Source organism: Parambassis ranga, chromosome 24, assembly GCF_900634625.1.
Source record: "Parambassis ranga chromosome 24, fParRan2.1, whole genome shotgun sequence".
NCBI classification, from domain to species: Eukaryota; Metazoa; Chordata; class Actinopteri; family Ambassidae; genus Parambassis; species Parambassis ranga.
Genome location: NC_041043.1, coordinates 15,836,558 through 15,859,117, shown reverse-complemented (window position 1 = coordinate 15,859,117; position 22,560 = coordinate 15,836,558). Strand labels below are relative to the sequence as shown.

At 46.3% G+C, this 22,560-nt stretch overlaps 1 protein-coding gene across 1 annotated transcript; it reads left to right on the top strand.

Moving 5' to 3' along the window:
• The first annotated feature begins 3,705 nt into the window (after positions 1-3,705).
• clvs2 (clavesin 2) lies at positions 3,706-22,336 on the top strand. The gene is made up of 5 exons (XM_028397777.1): positions 3,706-4,120; positions 5,509-5,683; positions 20,148-20,258; positions 20,459-20,691; positions 22,211-22,336. The coding sequence occupies exons 1-5, from the start codon at positions 3,732-3,734 to the stop codon at positions 22,302-22,304; spliced, it is 1,002 nt and encodes a 333-aa protein (XP_028253578.1). The 5' UTR covers positions 3,706-3,731; the 3' UTR covers positions 22,305-22,336.
• The last annotated feature ends 224 nt before the right edge of the window (positions 22,337-22,560 follow it).

Below are 22,560 nucleotides of genomic sequence, written 5' to 3'. Positions count from 1 at the left end.
TAAACCTTTAAAATAAGATATTTAACAAAAATATAAACTCACTTAGAAGACCTTCCTGTTGTCTTGCACATTCACCCTGCGGGTCACAGATACATAAGTGTTCATGCTCACGTCTTTGGCCTGTGCAGGAAGAAAATCCAAACTTCTCTCAGTCAGGGAAAAAGGTGTTGTACCGCTCTGACCAGCAGAGGGCGCCCTGGTGCCCCTGTGATCCTGATTCCTGCTGACAGGAGGTTATAGCATCAGTTTGTGTGTCCATGTGTGCACTGCTCTCAGCCTCCAGGCACAATAACACCACTGGATGTTTATCTGCCTGTGAGCCACAATTCATTTATTCCTTTTCTGATTAACTTGATTATGTTCAGGTGATAAACTTCACACTGACTTTTTTTCTAAGTCCCTTTCTGTGCTCATAGTCTTCTAAAGTCCATAAACAATAAGGATTACATCCATAAATCCTGCACCTCGCTGATGGACTGGACCAAACCCCCCCACCCCCACAGAGACCAAACCTTAAATCAAGTGAGCACTTCAGAAAATGACAGCTGTGCCTTTAAATACCAGAGGTAATTTCTGATGCACGTCCACTATTCATTTACTTTGCAGAGAGCAATCATTGCCCCTCTGTGCCTGGGCCCCCCTGGAGGCTTTTAACACCCCCCCCCCTGACTGACAGGGTGCAAAAATACATTTTTGATGAAGCAGGTGCAAAAGGTGGCCTGTTTCAGAGCACCATAAAACGACGGGATCAGTTTTTAGCGGGGAGTCAGCACCGAGGAAGAAGATAAAATCCTCTCTTACAGCCGTAACTGTTATAAAAGCTTTTAGAGACGCGTTGTGTTGCATCGTCTAGAGAGAAAAACAACAAAAGCACAGCTTTAGTTTACAGAACTGGCTGCAGACTGATGGATGTGTCTGTTCATTCGTGCTTAAAATGACGTGAAAACAGGGTTATTCGGTGCTTCTTCTTCTGCATTCATTGACTTCATCTTCAGAGACAAAGTCAGCAGAGTTCTGTGTAATCTTTCGGTGCTGAGCTTTGTTGCAGCGGTGGAGGTGACGGAGCCGTCTGCAGCCGCACTGTGAGAGAGATAAGCTGGCACCACAATAGAAATTAATTCAGCATGTTAAAGTGCAGCTGTCTGGTCACCACAGAGCAGGTGTCACCTCCAGCTCCCCCCCTCTCTCCCTCTCTCCCTCCCCCCTCATTCATTCAAACAGCCTCACTCTCAGTCATAGAATAACCTGTTTTACTATAAGAGTTTTGAGAAAAGGTTCCTGGTCGTCTGACCTTCTCCTCATCCCTCCTCCTCCACATCCTTTAATTCTGTGGCTCCATTCATGAAAGTGCAGAAAAATAAGCTTAATGTAACAGGTTCAGTACATTAATAATGCAGCTCATGATGTTTCTGTGACATTATGTCTCATCTGAAGGTGCAGAAAAACAAAAATGCATCATTTAGACAGTCCAGGGCTGTTCAGGTCTTCAGCTGTGTCCTGGTCTGTCAGACTGTGACCGGTGGTTTGTTTTGAAGTCGTCTGCAGACTTTGACACGTCTAAATCCTCCAGAGACTTCTTGTGTAGGAGTTCTTCTTCCTCAGCGTGGACAGGATGCTGCTGTCGTCCTCTTCGGTCGTCCTCTTCGGTCGTCCTCTGTGGTCGTCCAGCTCAGTCCTTCCTTTGAAGAACGTTCCAGGCCGTTGTGTTGGTCGCTCTCAGTGTTCCTCTGGTTTCAGTCTCGTGACGCCTCCTTCACCTGCACACACTCCTCTTCAGACCTCCTGTTGAGAGTTCCAGTGCACACAGACTCAGAGCCACCTGCAGGACTTTGATCCATTTGATTAGTCCTGGAGTAACGAGGGAACAGGACACAGCTGGACATGCAGCTGCTCGTTCAATAACAACAATAAATCCTGAATCCTGATCCTAAGGACACACTGTTAAACAGACAGTCTGGACTTCACTCACAGAGACCAAAGAAACTCGGCATTGTTCCAATATTCATGACCCTAAAACATATGATTTCAGCAGAGACCATGAGGAAGCACTTAAAGTCCAACATGGATCTTTCAAGCTGAAATATGCTTTGAAATGTTCAGTCTTATAGGGTTTGTTGGCAGGTTTGTGTTACACATTCAAACCTTTAGTCCTCATTATTAACACATGTGGAGTTTGTGGAGTGTGCTGTTGACTTTATAGTTAAAAAATACACCTAAAAATCTTCAGTTGCGTTTAAATGAGAGGTTATTAGATTAGATTAGATTAGATTAGATTAGATTAGATTAGATTAGATTACTGAAAGGAGATTGTGTAAAATTTACACTTAAAGAACGTGAAGTTGTGTGTTTTTCCTCTTTCAGCGAAATGACAGCAGACTTTTTTTTAATACGTGTGTTCATCTTTATCAGTCATCAATATCAGGCTTTAAATAACATCATGATCTCATCCATGCAGGAAGTGAGCAGGTGAACTCATGTGGAGAGAAGCGCGGCCACATTTTCCCAGATCCAACCTGAGGGGGGTTCCAGAGTCTTCCAGAACCTCTGATCTGCTCAAAAGAATATTGATGAGATTAATAATTTAGGAGCTGAAAACCTTCAAACATGGAGCTAAAGGAGACAGGAAAGTGTGATTTAGAGGCCTCTATTTTTTGTCTCAGGCCTCCACCCTCACTGCCCTCCACCTTTCTGTCAGATCTTCCTCCGACCTGCGTCCTGTTTTTGTATCTGTTGCCTTTTCGTCTCCACCCCACAGCACAGCAAACACCGGTTCTTGTTGTCAGTCACTTTCCCTGCGAACAGACGGCAGCAGCAGCAACAGCGGGAGGAGGAGGAGGAGGAGGAGGAGCGGAGACGGTAATCCTCCCCCCGCCTCATCCACCCCACCCCTTTCCAAAACCCAGAAACTGGAGGCAGGAGCAAAACCTCGCGGGACACCTGTGCTGCTGGATGCCCCCCCTCTGTTTCTCTACATTCACACCCAGACTGTGCATGGTGATGAGGAAGATGATGATGATGATGATGGTGGTGGTGGTGGTGAGCAGCGGGTGGGATTAAGACTGGGATGCAGACGCGGAATCAAATCTGCCTCGACTGACGGTGACGGAGCCGTCGGCAGCACCAGCAGCAGCAGCAGAGGCGGCGGTCGGTCGGTCGGTCGGCGGATGGAGATGCGTTCTGAAGGCGGAGGGCTGATGATGATGATGATGATGATATAGCAGGTGCTGCAGGCTCGTGCCGCATTGCCTGGCCGCCCGCGAGCGACGCCGGGGAGACGGTGATGCTGTCGTCGTCATTGTGCCTCAGAAAGAGAGAGAAAGAGGAGCAGAGGATCTGACATGGAGGGAGGCGGCTGTCTGCGCTCAGGCCGCCCGGACCAGCAGCAGGTTGGATGTGACGCCTGAAGCCCGGAGCACCTGATTCATGCTGGAAAACAATGATGGTGAAGTTGAATTCTTGCAGGTGGAATTAAAATGTTTCCGTGCGTAAAAAAGTGAGCGGCCCATATGTTGATAATGCGTAACGGGAGCATCACAGCAGCAGCAGCAGCAGCAGCGTCCGTGCCAGTTCAGGGTGGATTACAGGCCTCCATCTGAAGTCCGCCACTGATCAGACAGCCTCGCCGAGAAAACGCGCACTTCACCCTGTTGCTGCCCATTTATTCCGCCCTATCACTGGAAGCTGGTGTGGCGTGGTCCCCCGCGGAGGGACAGCAGCAGCTGTTGCTGAAGATGACTCACTTGCAGGCTGGCCTCTCTCCAGAGACCCTGGAGAAGGCCAAGGTGGAGCTGAAGGAAAACCCGGAGACTTTACACCAGGACATCCAGGAGGTCCGGGACATGATCATCACCCGGCCGGACATCGGCTTCCTCAGGACAGACGACGCGTTTATCCTCAGATTCCTCCGCGCGAGGAAATTCAACCACTTCGAGGCGTTCCGGCTGCTGGCTCAGTACTTTGAGTACAGACAGCAGAACCTGGACATGTTCAAGAACTTGAAAGCCACAGACCCGGGTATTAAGCAGGCTCTGAAGGACGGGTTTCCCGGCGTGCTCTCCAATTTAGACAGATATGGCAGGAAGATACTGGTCCTGTTCGCGGCCAACTGGGACCAGAGCAGGTGAGGAGGAGGAGGAGGAGGAGGAAGAGGAGGAGGAGGAAGCTGTGCCATCAGGCGTCATGTATGTGGAGCTGTCCATTCAGCACCACACAGCCAGGGTCCATATGTCCTATTTGGTCTTTGTGGACACCTGAGTCCCATTTAGTCCCATTTTTACCACAAGAGAGTTAACAGAGACGCCGTTTGTCCAAAGGACTCACACAAACGAACCGTCGACCACCAAACACAGCTGACCACCGGACTCCTCCACTGAGGACACCGACATTTACATCCACAGGCAGGGAGCGTCAGGTGTTAGCATAAAGCTAACAGGTTCACAGAGCCATTTTAGTTGGCACAGGGTCACATCTGTCCACCGCTGTCCCCCAGATGAAAATCCTGACCTGATATTCATGGTGCCCAGAGGATGAACCCCCTGACCTTGCAGGTCTACATGATAAGTTCACACACACACTGCTGCAGGATGAGCTGGTGGTCAGCTTGTGACATGTTCCACCTCACACATGTGTACTTCTGATCCTGGCTGTGCGGCTAGTAGCATCAGGCTAATCATACACGGACATTGGTGATCGATTGTCTGGGAGAAGCCTCAGCTGTGATCTGCTGTGTTTAGAGCTACAGTAATAACAATGGGTCCATGTGAGGATCCATCCTGTGACCCGGGACATGGGACATAGCTGTTATTTCATGATCCTATGACATGAAGTGCTGCACTTCCTTTCATGTCCCAGCCGTCGTTTCATTCATGGTTATGACATCATCTTAGTGTCCTGTCTGAGGTCAAAGGTTTAATAAGGGATCAGGCCTGTTTAAGTTCAGTTCACCTTTCTGTCCTCTGCATGTCTGCCTCTGACCACAGACAGAATATCTGCCTCCTATCAGGGCTAATGCTAAAGTAGCCTCCACTCCCTATAACAAAATTATGATGTAAGAGGAAACCGCATTTCTACTAGTTCAGATGCATATCCACTTCACTGAGTTCAAAAAGAGAGGGAGGCTGAAGGTTTCCTGGTAGAGAATCAGATGTCAGAGCGAGACATGGAAATAAACCGGCAGCTGAGCGGGACAGTGAAGTATCCGAGGCATCAGCTGGATAAAACCCCACGAGGGACGAGGCAGCAAACTGCAGCACCAGCAGCACCAGGCGACCCTGCTAGAAACACTTTCCACATCACAGAGAATGACACAAGTCTCATTATGCTCGATGTCAATTATTTCCATCATTTGTTCGATCACTAAATTCCCTCTGAGTTCATGTATTAGATCCTTCTCTGTGAGGAGCTGAAGCTGAATCATGTTTTTACACTTTCACTAAAAAGTGCCTTTAAACAGAGTCATTAAATATTAACCACAGTACAAATGTCCGTGTTCGTCTCGCCTCCTCTCAGGTACACGTTTGTGGACATACTGCGAGCCATCTTGCTGTCTCTGGAGTCTATGATCGAAGATCCCGAGCTGCAGGTCAACGGCTTCATCCTCATCATCGACTGGAGTAACTTCACCTTCAAACAGGCGTCCAAGCTGACTCCCAGCATGCTGCGGCTGGCCATCGAGGGGCTGCAGGTAAGAAGACACAAAAAGCTGTAATCTGGATTATTCACAAGTAGGGTCAGTTCAGCTTTGCTGCTTCCGTAAGGATCCATTTGTGAGGAAATCTGTTGAAGACGTTTGCAGATCTGAGTACGAGCATTAGATGAACGTTGGAGGTCTAAATGACGGAGGAAGTGGAGCAGATCTGAGGGGCTGATGGGGGAAAAATCTGAGAAAACAGTCAGAGTTCTGAGAAAACAAATCACATTTCTAAGATTCAATCAAAAAAACTCTGAATCTGAGAGAAAAGTGAGAGAAATGTTGCTAAAAGAAAAGTCCAGATGTTGGATATTTGTCTGGTTTGATGTAAAAGCTGCAGTGAAACAAGCCTCCGCGTCTTCTCCGCCCTCTGTGCTGTCAGAATGTTCCTCTGAATGTTCCTCCGAAGCTTGTTTAAAGAAGTGAATAATGACATTTCCCTTCTGATTACACACTGCTGCCTGTGGATGTTCAGGGTTCGTTTGGCAGGTAGATGGTGCAAACAGAAGTGATTTTCACTGCTTGTCGGTTTGCGTTGTGTTAGTTCCGGCCTTCTCTAATAAGAGATGTTCCTCCTCATGTAAAAAGAGACATGAGGAGAACTGTGAGCTGAGGATTCCTCCTCCTCATCAGTCCTCTCAGACATCAGCACACCTTTAATGTCATTACTGAGATGAGGATGAGGAGGAGCGGCTGACAGGCAGAGTGCACGGCTGTCCTCTGGTTACCAGCCAGAGGGGCCTGCTGGTTGCTGTGTGTGTGTGTGTGTGTTGTTGTTATTGCTTTCTCAACATCCCCGTGAATCATCTGCCAATTTGTGTTGGGCTCCATTAGTCAAAGTGAAATCTAAGGGGAAGCGTTTCCACAGGGAAGTGTTCAGGCCTGATGGATCACAGGCTGTCAGAGCAGCGTCCTTCAGTCTCACACTGACTTAACATCATGTGTGTTGGTCTTTTTTAAAGTTTTACTCTATTCTTTGAAAGGCACACATTTTATGCTTTAATGAGTGTCCAGGAGATCCAGGAGTTCAGGAGGACAGAAGTCCGAAAATTCAGCTCGCTATGACAAAATATGCAAAAAGCTCCTTTAATTTTCAACTGTGCGGTAATAAGATATGGAAGGAGCCATATTATATAATCATATGATGACGTCTGAAGTCTCTAAATGTGAGATATATTCATAATATGAAGCATATTTTTCATAAACGTTTTATCAAAATGTTCATTTGCACCTTTTTGTTCCCAAACCGTAACACTTTGTATAATCACAAATCAATGGCTACTAAACCTTTTATATGTTTTTATCATAGTAATCAGAATACACCCATACATGGTAGCGTTTATGCTAGCAGACCTCGACACCAGTACAGCCACAGCACAGTGTTAGAAGGCTTCCACTCAGCAGTCCGAGGTTCAGGCTCCCTTCACACCTTGAGCTGTGTTGTTTTCACCTGATGGTTAGGTCTCCTCTGTCCTCCCTGTCGCTCTCAACACGAGCAGATTTTACAGTAGTTTTCATATAGAAATATAAGAATAAAAACTTTGATGTATTTGTACAAACAAAAACCCGAACAAAATAAAAAAGATGAGTTAATAGATACACAGCACTGAGGACTCGTCCTCTGTGGAGCAGTCGTAAAGACCCTAAATCTCCTCAGATTGTGTTCATATTGACTCAAAGACTAACTGACTGGAGTTTGGTGGTCAAAGGTCAAAGGTCACCGGCCTCAAGTATCACTAACTGCTGTGAAGTCAGAGAGGCACTGAGGGCGCCTTCAATTAAAGCATGAATGGCCAAAGGTCAGCCTCAGTCTCACAACATGAGAAAACACTCATTAAATGCATTCAAGAGTCTGAAGAACATGGAGGCGCTCACATTACGTAGAAGTGCAGGAGCCCTGACTGTCGCTTCATAATCATCAATGGGAGAAACAGACATTAACAGCAGGATAGTCTCCATGTTGTGTTAGATAATAAACATGTTCACATCTGTGTTGCTGTAAATAAGAGCCCAGCACACCGAGTTGATGCAGTTTAATTGTCGACTGGATAAACCCTCCTCCACACCACTGTGACCGGTCCACATATAACACGACTGTGACGGCTCTCCAGACACAGATTAGAGCCTGAATTATTGATGGGAGCTATTAGCCGAGCCCAGAGTCATTCCCAAATGATGCTCTGCTGCAGGAAACAAAGGAAACACGAGACAAGTCGTTCTAGGCAGATTAGGACTTCAGATATTGTGTATTTATTTCATGGTTGTTATGAACAGAGTTTACGTAGCTATGCGCCCTCCTGTGGTCACGTGAATAAGTGCAGGATCCACCGGTGTGGTAGCGAAGAAAAGGGCAGAGAAGCTTGTTGTGAGTTGTGAAAGCAGCAAAATGACCTCAGAGGAAGCTTTGTGTCCTCTTAGACGCACAACATGTTGTGTTACATTAGTTTATGCACTCATAAAACAGATTAAATTAGAGTCCAGGCAAACACAGAAGGTGAGACGGTGAGTGTGCATGACGGGATTCAAACCCATCCAGTCATAATCCTGCAGGATTACAGCGTTACTGAGGGATTAAAGATTTATTCTTTTGGTTTCTTCTCTTCAAAACAAGAAGGCAAAGAGGGATTTAAAGTAATGTATAAGAAAGAAATATATATTATTTCAGGCACAAAGAACTTTATGTAATGGATTAAAACCATTTAAGAAATGAACGAACACATCTGTAACAGCTTCACATGTTGCGCTCAGGTGATGCGTCACAGATCAACTGAGCCGCCACTCACAGTAATGAATGAGCCGTCTGATGGGTAACGGACTGCACAGCTGTGTGTGTGTTTAAAGCTGTCCCGGTCATGATGTGGAATTCTTGCATCTGTCTGTCTGTCGGCAGGATTTGGCTCCGACAGACCGACTCTGGGATCAGTTGTTTAGATTGTTGTTTTGGAGCTGGGACCGTTTTTGTTGTGGCCGAACCTCTAAATGTTGCCTTCAGGTGCCAGCGGGCACCAGTTGTGTTTGTTAGCTGCGCTGCGTTTATTTTGTGTGTTATTTTCCTGTCGGTAGCTCCTCTCGTCTCCTCTCTGCTCAGCTTACAGCCTGCAGATCAGCCAGATACTCTCTGAATTCTTGTCATGTGACTGCTGCTCACATGTGAATCCATCATTTCTCCATGCAGCCATGACTGTGCTGCTTCCATAAAGTCACATATTACAGCGAGCAGTGAGGGTAAAAAGTGCCCTCAGTGTTAAAACAAAGAGCATCCACCCCACAGAGCGCTGCTGGAGAGGTCCTCCCTGCTGCGCCCCCCCCCAACCCTTTCACTTTTGTTTCCTCCCCCCTCTTCAGCATCATCATCCTCCCCTTCCCCCTTATCGCCCTCCCCTCTCTCAATTCAGCCACTCGATCATCATTGTTCAGCGGAGACAATGGTAGCAGGGGCTTCATACACTGACAGCAGTCAGAGAACTCAGACTGGATCACCAGTTCCCGAAGAAGCCATTAAACCATCTGCTGACCTCCCACCTTCCTCTCCCTTTTAAATCATAAAGAACCCTCATCATCCTCATCATCAGCTCCACCAGCAGCCACTTGCAGGTTTCAGGGTACTTCATCCACCCCCCCCCCCCCACCACCACCTTCCTCCTCCTCCTCCTCCTCCTCTTCTTCTTTCTTCTTCCTCCACCCTCCGCGGCACCCTCCTGCTTCATCCCACCCTCAGTACGTTGCCACGGCAACATGCCGGACTGCCGTGCTATCTTCTTTGCCCTCTCCTCCAGATGGGCTCTCTTTTGTTGTGAGTGTTCCTGTGTGCACAGACACACACACAGACACACACTTGTCTCCGCCTCTTCAAGTCGTTTTCTTTCTTGTGAGACGCTCCCAGGCAGCTGGTTGAGTGTCACACTCTTACTGTAAACGTAGTGTGTGTGTGTGTGTGTGTGTGTGTGTGTGATACATTATTAATAGTGTGATGTTCCACCACGTCCACACTGAAATTAAATATAGAAACTGTAAAGAGCTAGCCCCCAGTATATCCATTTTAATTCTAGTGTTTATGTAGCTGTGCGCCCCCCTGTGGTCGTGTGAATTACTGCATGTGGAATGTAGTTTTAGTGCTTAAATAAACCGCCACAGGAAGTCCAAGCAGCCACCCCTGGAGCTGAGAAACGAAGCCCATGTACAGTAGAGGTGCTGACAAATTGCAGTTCACTCCGCAGCCTCTAGGGGCTGGTTTGGAAAAGTGAGTCAATCCCCATAGACTCCAATGTTAAAGTCTTGTTCACATGTTCACAGCCTGGTATTGAAAGCTGTTTTGGTCTCTGGGAGGAATTTGTTCATAACTCACTTATTTGAAATCATATTAGGCATTAAAACAGATCAGGTTAAAACACGGACCATCGTTTGAGTTTAAACACACCCTTATATCACCTTAAATCTTTCCCAAAACTTTCTACCTTGGTGAAAAGTCCCGCCCCCCAAAAATCACACATGGCATCCACTATTTAGGCCCCGTCCACACAGAGAGGAAGTCATTTTCGTTTCTAAGATGTTCTCCGTAAAGACGGCATCGTTTCAGTAAATGCGTGCGTCCACATCAAGCGGCAACCTTCGGGGCTCAAAGTGGAAGCCCATGCGGAAGTGTCAAAACTTGTAATTCACGCCGCAACAGCTGGGGGTTGGCTCCAAAAGCGAGTAATTTCCCATATACTCCCATGTTAAAATGTCCGACTTCACAGCAGAAAAAAAACATGTTTACAGCCTGGTACAAAAAACCACTCTGGTCTCAGATGATAGGTTCTCTGCTAGTGTCAATTGTAGGGGGGGTGAATTTTTTTACAATTCACTCGTTTCAATTGTATTCGGACTTAAAATTACGCCTAATTATGGGCGTTGCCGCTTGAGTGACAGACAGTTGACGTATCACAGCGTGAGTTTCCTGCTTCCACGATCGCCCGCCCCCCTAAACCCCGCTCGTGCCCCCCCTCTTTGTCCATATTCGGAGTTTTAGTCGACGTGACGCTGCCAACATGGCGGCGGTCATCAACGTCCCGGAACCTCCCACTGATACTCAAAACGGCTCTTCAGAAACAAACGGGTGACGTCACGGAGGCTCTGTCCATAGTTTTTACTGTCAATGGTCCACATGGATCCATACAAACCACTGAAAACGCTGTAGTACACATGCCAGGCCTGTGAGTGGCGCTGTAATGCTACCACAGAAGCCCTCCAAAAACAGAGAAGAAGACACAGGACACGCACACAAAACTCATGATCTAAAACCTTCTTAATTATCGTCCACTTGCTGCTCGCTGTGTTAACAGAGGAGCAGAAGACGTGGCTGTTAAAAGAGTTTTGGGCGTCCACACGGAGACATGGAATCAGCGTTTTTATCCACCCTGGGACCCGTTTTTAAAAGCTGCCGTTTTCGCACTCTGAAACGCTCCGTGTGGACGAAACGCCTAAATCATACAAAACTTTAGCGGATCTGGCCGCTTTCATCTCCGTGTGGGCGGGGCCTTAGACACCACCACAGGTGGGAGCAAACATCCACCTTTCATTCTGTTTCCCTGCTGATGGCAACAGGTCGAAAACTGTGAAAGCAGTGGACACAAAGAGGACACAAGGGCTGCTGGGTAAATGTCTGGACTCGCTGCTTTAAGAGTTTCCTACTTTGTGCTTTTGATCAATTATAGATTGAAAAATCTATTTGCTGCCTGATTTTCTGCACCTCCTCTACCAAATAATAACCAAATAATTAGCCTGCTAACGATGATTATAGTCTTAGAGTTATAATTCTATATAAACCTGTGTCTATGTTGGTTTTCATGATTGTTTTGGAGCCAGTGTATCGGCAGAAATTCAGAGCACATTAGCATTTACAGTAGCTCCAGTTAGGAACTCTCTGCGGACTCCTTCTGCATGAGCGTCCATATATAACACACAGACCGGCTCCCATCAGACGATCATTGACCCACTGAATCCTTTCAGGAAGCGGCTCCCTTTGTTCCTTAGAGCTAAACTATCACTTCACTCGTAAGAGGAAGATCAGGCGCCTCTTCATCATCATCATCATCATCATGTATAATGAATGACAAAAGCCTTCTAAGCACCATGTAATTTAGCTGGTTTCATCTGAAGCAGCATAATTAAGACACATAAGTGAATTTAAGCTGGAAAATGTGGTTAAATGAAGTGTTTATTACTGCGCTTATCAGTCACGGCAATTTGTTAAACGTCAATAACGCATCATTACAGTCTGTAAACAGGAAACAAAAGAAGCTGTTGACCAGGTTTTGTCTTTGCCACCAGCAGCGGTGTGGATTCACAGCGTTATCTCGGAGCTGCAGATGGAAGAAGACAGCAGCCATCTGACCCAACGCTCTCCCACTTCAATTAAAAGGAGCCAGGCGCAGTTTGGCTGATAGCGGCGTTTGAAGACGAAGCTGCCAATCGCTGGTGTTCTCTCTGCCAATATTCCAGATCAAATTAGGAAATGGAGGCAGAAAACACAGACCCCAGTCTTTTATTCAAACACTTCTTAAACCAATGGCTGCTCGCAGAAGGAGCACGGGGATCGTTCAGCCGTGAACCAGTTTAAAGAAGAGTTTGATAAACTTCTGAATTATGTGACACAAAAAAAACATCCTAATCCTCTGCGGTACCTTCAAAATAAGAGAATGCCCCGTAGGATAAAATGTTCCACAGGAAGCTGAACTAGTTTTTGATTGAAATAGTTTTAGATGAAAATTTAAATTTAATGTTAAAAACAGAAACAAAGGTGATGAAATTAAACTTTGTGTTCTGCTCTGATAAACGACAGCAAACATTAGCTTAAATATGCAAAAATGACTAGTGACATTTATTTTATTTAATGTTAGCAACTAGCTTCGATAGCCCATAGCTAACCTTACATAATCAATTACACTGCAGTTCCTCAAGTGGCCACTAGAGGCTCCAAAAGCAAGTCTGATTTACTGCCATGTTAAAATATCCAACTCTTCAGCACAAATAAGCATGTTTACTTGTTATATGTCTGATGTAGCTTGAGTGAGAATTGACTGACTTCTGTAGCCTGCCCCAAGTGGCCACTTGTGGAGCTGCACCTTCACGTTGGCTTTGTTTCTTAGAGCCACTGGTTGCTGCTTGTGATCAATCTATGACAGCTTCCACCTGTCAGTGTGTCTAATCCAGCCATAATATGATTAGGTCAATGGGAACTGGCTCATATTTGGAGCTTGCCCTCAAGTGGCCATGGTAGGAACTGCAGTTTTTTACAGTTGGCTGATCAATCCAGATTTTTGTATATTTCTGTTTGTTCGACCTCATGTGATAAAATAGACAGATATTAGCGCTGATATAACCTCAGAAAGCCGAGCTGTGATTGGTTAAAAGACACAGCAGCCTGGAAGTGGACTCTAAGGTTGAACGGAGCCTGCTCTCATCCTTTGGAAGTCAGCATTCACCCTGGGTTCACCCCCTCCACTCAGACGTCCTCACATAAAGGTGGCTTCTGTAAAGAACAGGCCAGCAGCGAAACAATGGCGTCACTCCAGGCTACACTTTAAACACGCAGAATAGAGAAAGAAGCACTCGACTGGACGCCGTCTGTCTTTTTTTCCTTTCACTTCTGTCTCTTTTTTACTGGAGGACACGTTAACCCATCCTTCTGCCGATGAGTACTGACAGCAGCGGAGCAGCTCATCAACCTGATGTGTCGTAGAAGGACTGAAAAAGCATGACGCACACAGAAGATGCATGACCACAGCTCAGACACGCACAGAGCGGCGGACGACATACGTCAGGGTTCGTCTCATCAGCTGCCTGCCGGCGGAGCGCCAAGGGACGCTCCGACGTGGCATGAACCAGTGTTTCCACTCTAAGGACTGGACGGCTATGGTCATGAATCAGAAGTGGAGGCTGACACAGACGTCTGTTTCACTGCACGCACTTAGCTCCGTGTTGTTTTCTTCTGATCGTTCTGCAGCAGCTGTTTCAGGCCCGCATCATTTCTGCCTGATTAAACAAACCTCTGTTTAATATTTAAACCTCACAGTGCCTTAAATTAAACATGACGCTTTTCCTCCTAAGCAAACATTATATAATCTGATTATGATTTGTGGAATAAATTAAAAAGCAAACAAGCAGACTAATAGAACTGGGTTAGATCATTATTATAAAGATTTAATTTTAGCCTTCCATCACTATATGATATAACTTAAGGCTGTTAGTGCTAATGCGGTGACAGATGAGATGGTTTAAGAACTTTGTTAATTATAAGAATGAAGTAAATGTAAACGTGTGCTGGACTTACAGAGATGTATGGTTGTTCTACTTTTTATGGATCCTCTCTGTGTTCAGATGAAGCCGCTGACCACCAGTTCAACAGAGGTACAAGTTAGCAACTGGCTAACTAACAAGCTAGCAGCGATTTGAACCAAACTGAACCAAAACAAGGTGCAAAATCAAAGTGAACAGTAGAAATTGTGCTGTAGTGTTCTCCAGACTACTGAAATCCCACCAATGAATGACTATTCACTTTGGAGGTTTTTTGTTGATGCTAGCCTGGTTGTTGCTCTGCCTACATCACATGCTTTGTTGTATGTCCGTCCAAATCCGTCCAGACGTAGTTTATTCTGTGTCTGCTGATACTGAACCCTGGAAGTCCAACTGGAACCCAGACCAGACTGATTTTCTTTGTACAGAACAGACAAAGCATTAGGGTGGCTGCTCAGGCTAATCAGTGATGTCGATCAAATGTCTGTTGGTCCTTTAAAGGTAGGGTAGGAGACTCAGTGAGAGTCAGCCAGATTTGGAAAGTAAACACACGCCCCTTTCTCTCGGAGCTCACCCCGAAGCCACGCCTCCCAATCACATGGACACGCATCACCTGAAGACGAGCTGCGGTCTGTGACTTCGGCCATCATGCACGTACCTCTCTGGTGCGCAGAGCAGGAAGAGAGTGACAACCAGCCAATACTCTGCGCAGGGTCCACCCGGAGGGTTGGCTGATGTTTTTAGTGTTTTATAGCTTCCACAGATGATTCATATTCTTCGCTTTAAAGCGAAACTGCCGAACTAATCGGTTGCTATCGGATTGTAAAGAGAAGTTACACTAATTTAACAAAAAGTGCATCAGAATGAAATCTCCTACCCGACCTTTAAGATGCACAGAAAAATCAAAAATAGCATTCAGTCAACTAAACAAACAAAAACCCTTTCATTGTTTTTACCTGCTTTATGTCTGCCTGTTCTTTAAGCCGACCGATGTTCATGCAAACACCGGATTAGCACAGAATAATCCCTGACATCACCTGTGAGCCATGCTCAGTCCTGACTGTGGGTGGATCTGCTTCCCCTCATGTGGCTCCATGCTGCCTGTGCTGCTGTCACAGCTCCCATTTGATAAAGTAAATAATAAATGAGCAGCCTGTGACTGGGCGGCTCGGGCGCTGGCGCTCTGGATCCAGCAGCTCTTCCCTTCCGCAGACGGGCCTGATCCGGCTTCTGTTTGTGTGTATGCGTGCCGTGTTTTTCCCGCCTGTTTCACCTCAGATGGATTTTAGGGTCTAATCAGTGTGTACAGCCTAAATGGTTTTATTCGGTTACATGAATCATTACAATGGTTGTTTAGATTCCTCTGCCAGCATCAGGGCGTGTGTGTAAATCAGCCGTGTTTTGTTGTTGTTGTTGTTGCTGGCATCAGCTGCTGACTCACCTCCGCCTAATGAGCAGAAATCTGAGCTCGCTTCCTCTGCCAGGTTCAGTTTCTATCCACGGTCTGTAGTCCTCCATCAATACAGGATTTTTTTAGGTCAAGTTAAAATCCTAAAATGACGCATGCTGTGCCAGTTTTAGTTCTTTAGTCAAATGCACATTTATCCGACACTTCGTGGAACTTCTTCGTGTTGAACAACTGGAGGCAACGTAAAGAAACTTCATTTAAAAATAGCAGTTCACAGTTGTCCTGCTCTGTACCAGTGCCTGATGTTCCTATAACCGAGCATGTAGTCTGAACGGAGCAATTGTGTTGTCTGTTGTTTCTGTCCAAAAGCTCTGAGATCCTGAAGCAACCTTTATGTGCTGCTGAAGGTCGATCTGCTCCTCCACCAGCGAGACGTGACTAGAAACTAGCACTGAGTTGATGTAAACACAGAAGCCACCACCATGAGTCAGGAATGAGGCTCTGTATCCCTTAACTCCTGCTGCATGCTCGGCTGGATTCACATATTGTTGACGGGTTGATTGTTCGGGGAGACGACATTGCAGAGCAGAATGGGCGGGGTTTGTTTTCAGCCTGAGGTGTCACCTCTGCCAACATCAGGTGATGCTACATCATCAAAGAGCTGAAAGAAGGGCAGTCAGACTTTAATCGAGCAGGGTGGTTGGTGGGGGATTATACTCTCTGTCTGGGTGGTGCTGCTGCCGTTTAGTGCTGTTACTCAAGGATACAGTTCATACTTAGCTGGTTAGCATGCTAACATCGTTAGAGTTTTCACAGACATCTCAGGAAAGCAGTGCTGACTGTTATCTGTCCACATTCTGCACGTTGTACCACTTAATTTCCACCTCCAGTGAATCCACTCTCAGGTTCTTCTTCTGTTGTTCTTGCTGGTTTTATAAAGTGCGCTCTTTGTTCTTAGAAGCTGGGTGGTTGTTGTGTCTGCAAACTAACAAACACTAGTAAGACTTCCTCAATCAGTCTGTGTTTGAATCTTTTTGAAGACAGCCTGCTGGGCCACAATCCTCCCGTAAGTACATCCAATCAGAGCGACCTGCCGACTGCAGAGCTCTCAGCAGTCCTCCAACAAATGTTCACGGCATGTTCGATGCTTCGTGGCAGCGAGGCTGCAGCTAATGTTTCACTGAAGACGTTCAGCATGACGACGTCAGGAGCAATTTACTATTTATATAGTGAAAGAAACCTCGCAGTGATGGATTAAGGATCAGAAAACAGTTTGACAGACGCACACAGAGCTGAAGAAACCTCCCACATAACCCGAGATGTAAATGTGAATAAATCATGGTGAACCGGCTGCTCGTCACACTCTGATTCTCCCTCTCACCCTGACAGTTGTTGAAAGGTACATCACTACAGTTGTTAAAAATTCACCTAACCTGATGGTTACATAATGCCAGCACAGGCCGGATCCTTCCTGTAGCTCTCTGAAGCGTTCCTCTGTGAACGCTGCAGGGTCTGAGCGGTGGGCCACAGACCAAGTCACTAAGGCTACGTTCAGACTGCAGGTCTTAATGCTCAATTCGGATTTTTTGGTGAAATCCGATTTTTTGGTGTTTACAAAATAATACAAACAATAACTACCCAACATACAAACAACACAAAACACACTTTCATGACATTAAACACACAAATCCCGCCCCCAACAACGACCACAAGAGGGCAGCAGATACGCACACAGTGGTCAGGCCTGCAGTATTATCCTGATTCCCAGATGATGACACGTTGTTTCTGTAACACCGTTTTATGTGTATTGACTCAGCGTTAGAGCCAGCCTCTAGTGGCCATTTGTGGAACTGCAGCTTCATTTCTCAGCTGTCCCTGCTGCAACTGGTCTAACAGCGGCCCCCCAGTGGTCATGTGAGGAAATGTAAGTTCACATTCAGCCATATGCTGCACAGACACTGTTTTTAAAGGTCTAAGCCATGTAGTTCAGGTCATGTGAGGATATGGTGTGCAGCATTGTCATGGCTGAGTGTGATCTGTGTGCAGGCACCTGTCAAAGTTTTAGTTTTTAACCATCCGATGAGCATTTTAAATAACGCACCAAATCCAGATTTCAACTGAAAAATAAGGAGATTCCCTCCTTTATGTGGAGCTGTTTGTGACTCATTACTATAATCAGTGTAGACAGAAAAAAGACCATCACTGACAAGATTGGCAGCTTCCATGCTGCATTCTGCAGGTTGTGGCCGCAGGTTAGATTTAAAGGGAAATCTGCTGCTTTGCTTAATGTCACAGAGCCGGAGGTCGCAGCTGTTTTCCACAGCAGGCCGAGCTTTGAAGAGAAAATCATTCCTAATGTGTTTATCCTGCTCTGTGAGGCCACAGGAGGAAGAGGAGGAAGAGGAGGGGGGTGATGGAGCATCTAAACTGTATCAGTGTTGATGGATTGGACTGTTTGGTCCTGCTGGTGTGAACCGAGTCGTCTCCGTCTTCTGTCACCTTTGATTCTCTTCAGCCTTCGTCTGTAACTCGACACGCCGAGCAGCGGCCGCGAGCACAGACCCAAAAATAAATCCACACACGCTCGTTCATTTGGTTTCGACGGACGCGTTTTTCCTCCCAGAAGCCAAAGATCAAAGAAAACATGGTCTGGTTTTGACTGGCTGCTTCAGGAATCAGCCGTTCACATTTATTTTTCTTCTAGATCAGTTTGTTGTTTAGCTGAAATGACCTGAATGAAAATTTAGAATTTGTAGCTGAAATTTGATCTGGTTTTTTTTTTCTAGTTTTGGAACATTTTCCTGATTTATTTGATGAAACAGTGAGCACAGTGAGCAGGAGCTCTGTGGTTTCTCTGCACAGTTTAACAGAACAATAAGTCTACAGCTGCCTGTTAACTGTCCATTCTTTATCGTATGGATTGGTGCTGCTGAAAGCCTTTTTATCTATAAGAAAACAAAAATAAAAAAAACATTTTGAAGTCAGGGTTTCTTCGTCCTTCCATCCTTCAGTCCCTCCGGAGCTCCTTCACCTTCCATTGTTCTCACTCCACCTGTATTTGAACGCCTCACACATACTCATGGGTGAGTGCAGCTCCTGTTTCTCCTCCTCCTCCTCTTCCTCTTTCTTCTTCCAGTCCCCCCAGTGCAGCACAGCCCTGCAGCTCCTTTCCATTTCCAGTGTTTCATGTATAATGCAGCAGGCTCCTTCATCATCCGTCAGAGGAGAGGGCAGGCCGGACTCAGAGGAGTCCACAGGGATCTGACGGAGGTCCGACCACAAAATACGTCTCTGAACTCCGACATCTGACACAGTTTCACAGGCTCATCACGGCCCTGCGTGTCTGATGTTTGTATCTGAAGCTGATAAAGATGGCAGCGCTGACCTACACACACCTTAGGTGCTAAAACAAGCTGTGTCGTGGCAGCTGTCAGAGGGAATGTCTGTTGTCACCTCAGTGTAACGCCGCTGCTGGTTTCCATGTATTAGCGGTGCAGAAATATCCTCAGTGTGGTGCCCCTAACATGACCTGGATGAAAGTCCAGCCCAGGAAACATGTGTGGATGCTGCATACACCAGTCCACAGGGGGCTATTTCGCAACAAAGGGTCAGGAACAGTCAGACGCCTCTGTGTGTTTTTGGGATTACTGATGGAGCAGGGCTTCTTATCCTGGTGAAAAAGAACATTTAGTGTTATGAAAGGAGGCTTTAGAGCACAAACTGAGACCTCTTAAACCTCACCGAGCAGCTACTGAAAGAGACAGTTTAAGGTTTAGAAAGGACACTCAGCAGTGTGCATGTAAACATGACAGGACGTGTCCACATTCTGTCTCTGGACTGTACAGTCTGCCGTCCCTGCTAACAGAGCAAAAACACCGGCGGCCATGATGATTCACATCACTCAAATCCTAATGTACAAACCTGGACTGACCTCAGATGCCGTCTCTGTCTGTCCCGTGCTCTGCCAGCAGCCTATTCCAGCAGCCAGCGCTGTTATGTCAGAATATAATCTCACCATACTGCTGGACCGCAGCCAACGTATCACACACACACACACACACACACACAGGATGAGTGGAGTGTAATTATAATGACTGTCCAGTGTCTGAGGAAGCTCAGACTCCACACAGTAACCTGTATGAACAGGGACTCATCTCCCTCGGCGCGGTGGCTCTGAAACAGACCGGACCATTTCCTGTTGACAATGAGATCAGAGCTCGTTTACAGGCTAATGAAACAAGACAGAGGCCATTTCTCATTGGCTGCAGCTTAAACACCATCCTTAAGACTGACTGTGCATTCAGTTGCATTCGTCAGTTCGTTTCTCAGGCCGGGGGTCATTGCAGCCTTTAAAGCTTCTACTTCCTGTCTTTCTGCCTTTCAGAATAAAATGAAAAGAAGATCTGAGGTTAATCTGCTGCCATGTGTATTTTTATCATTTTGTGGTTTTGGTTCATCACAATGGGAAACATTTTATTTTTGTCACTGAAAACTCCTCTACATGTTTTACACACATCACATGTACTTGTTTCATAGTGTTTATTATATTGTGATCAATTATCTGCCCTAGAATTAAATTGTGAGCTTTTACTTTGACTGTCCCGTGAATATCTTCCACTCTGCTGATGACACTCTGCTTTTCATTTCAGTCAAAATGCAGCTAAAGCCTAAGCTAGCCTAGCCTAGCCTAGCCTTAGCCTAACATTTCATAATGACACTGATGGTCTCTACAGATGTAAACATCGATCACCTGTTGCCGTTTTGTGTTTCCAACAGGACAGTTTTCCAGCCCGGTTTGGAGGCATCCACTTTGTGAACCAGCCGTGGTACATCCATGCTCTGTACACCGTCATCCGACCCTTCCTCAAAGACAAGACCAGGAAGAGGGTGAGCCTAAACTAATGCTACATTAAAGGACCAGTCTGTAAGAACATGTGACATCTAGTGGTGGGATTGCATATTGCAACCAATTGAATAACCCCCCCCTCCAGCCCGTTGTGACATCACGCCTAGGTTTTCTGAATTGCAACACATCAGCCTCTGTTAACATGGTGTTAAGATGTGTCCACTCTCTGCACGTCCTCCAGATCTTCATGCACGGTAACAACCTGAACAGCCTCCACCAGCTCATCCACCCGGAGATCTTGCCGTCAGAGCTCGGCGGGATGATGCCGCCGTACGATATGGGGACGTGGGCTCGAACGCTGCTGGACCATGCCTACGATGAGGAAACCGACTACTGTCCGGAGTCCTACACCCTGTCGGTGCAAGACCTGGAGAGAGACCTGGAGAAAAACCTGTCCCCGAAAACCATGAAGAGGTCAGTTCATGGCAAAGATGTACACAAAAATGACTTCCTGCAGTTTTAGTCTGTGTTCAGATGTGAGTGTAAAAAGGGGAAACATTTCCCGGTGTTCAGTGGAGCATCACCGTGTTCTGAAACTGATTATCTTTGTATAATTAGAGCAAACAAACGAGATAATATTAGAGCTAATGTGGAGATTGTATCTCTTCTTGTCATGACTGGCTCCACTGATGAGGATGAACATGCTCTAATGACTTCATCCTAATTAAATCTTGTATTTATTTCCTTATTTCAGAGGAATCTGGCTGTCAATGACCTGAACAGATGATTAATTTATAGATGAAGAGTAAAACAATTAAAGCGAGTCATCACACAGAGAAAACATCTGAGTATGTTTGACATTTGGTGCTGTATCATTCCCCCCCTATAGGCTGCTGTGCATCATAATTCACTGCGACATTATAAATCATCTCAGCACAGCGCCGACATCGGCAGACTCACCGACAGACATTTACACTGTGGAAGAAGCTGCGGGGCGCCGCGGGCCTGCCGGTCATCACTGAATCATTCCTCAACATTCTAGATGATCTGACCGCGTGTATGAAACCAAACTCAGCTGAGTGTTATTTCAAAGAGCCTGCAAGTACATAAACACATGTTGCATGACTGCAGCGTTCCAAGTGAACACACGCCCCTTTCTCTCGGAGCTCACCCCGAAGCCACGCCTCCCAATCACATGGAAGACGAGCTGCGACTTCGGCCATCATGCACGTACCTCTCTGGTGCACGCAGAGCAGGAAGAGAGTGACAACCAGCCAATACTCCGCGCAGGGTCCACCCGGAGGATTGGCTGATGTTTTTAGTGTTTTATAGCTTCCACAGATGATTCATATTCTTCGTTTTAATGCGAAATGGCTGAACTAATTGGTTTCTATCGGATTGTAAAGAGAAGTTACACTAATTTAACAAAAAGTGCATCAGAATGAAATCTCCTACCTGACCTTTAAGTACACATACCTTCCTGGATGCAACATTTTTATCCTGTCAGGTGAAGAAAATCCTCCCAGATTCAATGAATCCCCATAATATCCCCTTCTGCACAAAAGGACAGACAGTAATATACTAACCACAGGGTGGGGGGACGGACAGTCGATCAGACAGTCCTCTAGATTTAAACCCAAGAAGGCAGATGTCTCCCATCTGTGACAAGTTTTTCTGCCATTTTTTGTGCAGCAGGATGACGAGTCGATCTAGACCTGCCCAGAAGATTTGACTTTGTTTGCAGCCCCAAGCCACTTTGCATAAATTGCTTCCAGGCTGTAACATAGTGTCATGTATGGATTTTAATGTGGGGTAAAATCTCAAATTGAGTTCATGCAAGTGGTGACAAAGTGTCTGAAATGAGGCCACATGACCAAAATAAACTACAAACCAGTAGCGCGTTTAGTTTCGTTCACTGTCAGGAAGTTGGTCATCAGCTGACTGGTGATGCGCCTTTAACAGTTACACTGTGCTGTTCTGTGTGTTCCTGCAGGTCTCAGTCGGTGGTGGAACCGGGAGTCCTGAAGCGACCGGACAAAGTCAAGAGCGACGAAGACAACATGCAGCCGCTGCTGTCGCTGGACTAAACCGCACATCAACGGCTCAACAGCAAACCCACATCAATGTACCTGACTCACCCTGTGCACACACACCGGAAGCAACACACACATCCCGACAAAAAGAAACACCACCTCACTGCAGACGAAGCTGCTGCTGCTGCTGCTGCTGCTGGACTCATGGCTCACTTGAACTTAAGGTAAAAAGCAGGTGAGCCCAGACGACGGGGACGTTTCCTCAGACCGTCTGAAGAGCTTCTGACAGTCCTTTATACATTTATTTATT

Bases quoted from the DNA above. Each gene is read 5' to 3' on its own strand.
- clvs2 (XM_028397777.1), top strand. From the start codon at position 3,732: ATGACTCACTTGCAGGCTGGCCTCTCTCCAGAGACCCTGGAGAAGGCC. The intron at 4,121-5,508 runs GTGAGGAGGAGG...GCCTCCTCTCAG, and splicing joins GCCAACTGGGACCAGAGCAG to GTACACGTTTGTGGACATAC. The intron at 20,259-20,458 runs GTGAGCCTAAAC...CACGTCCTCCAG, and splicing joins AAGACAAGACCAGGAAGAGG to ATCTTCATGCACGGTAACAA.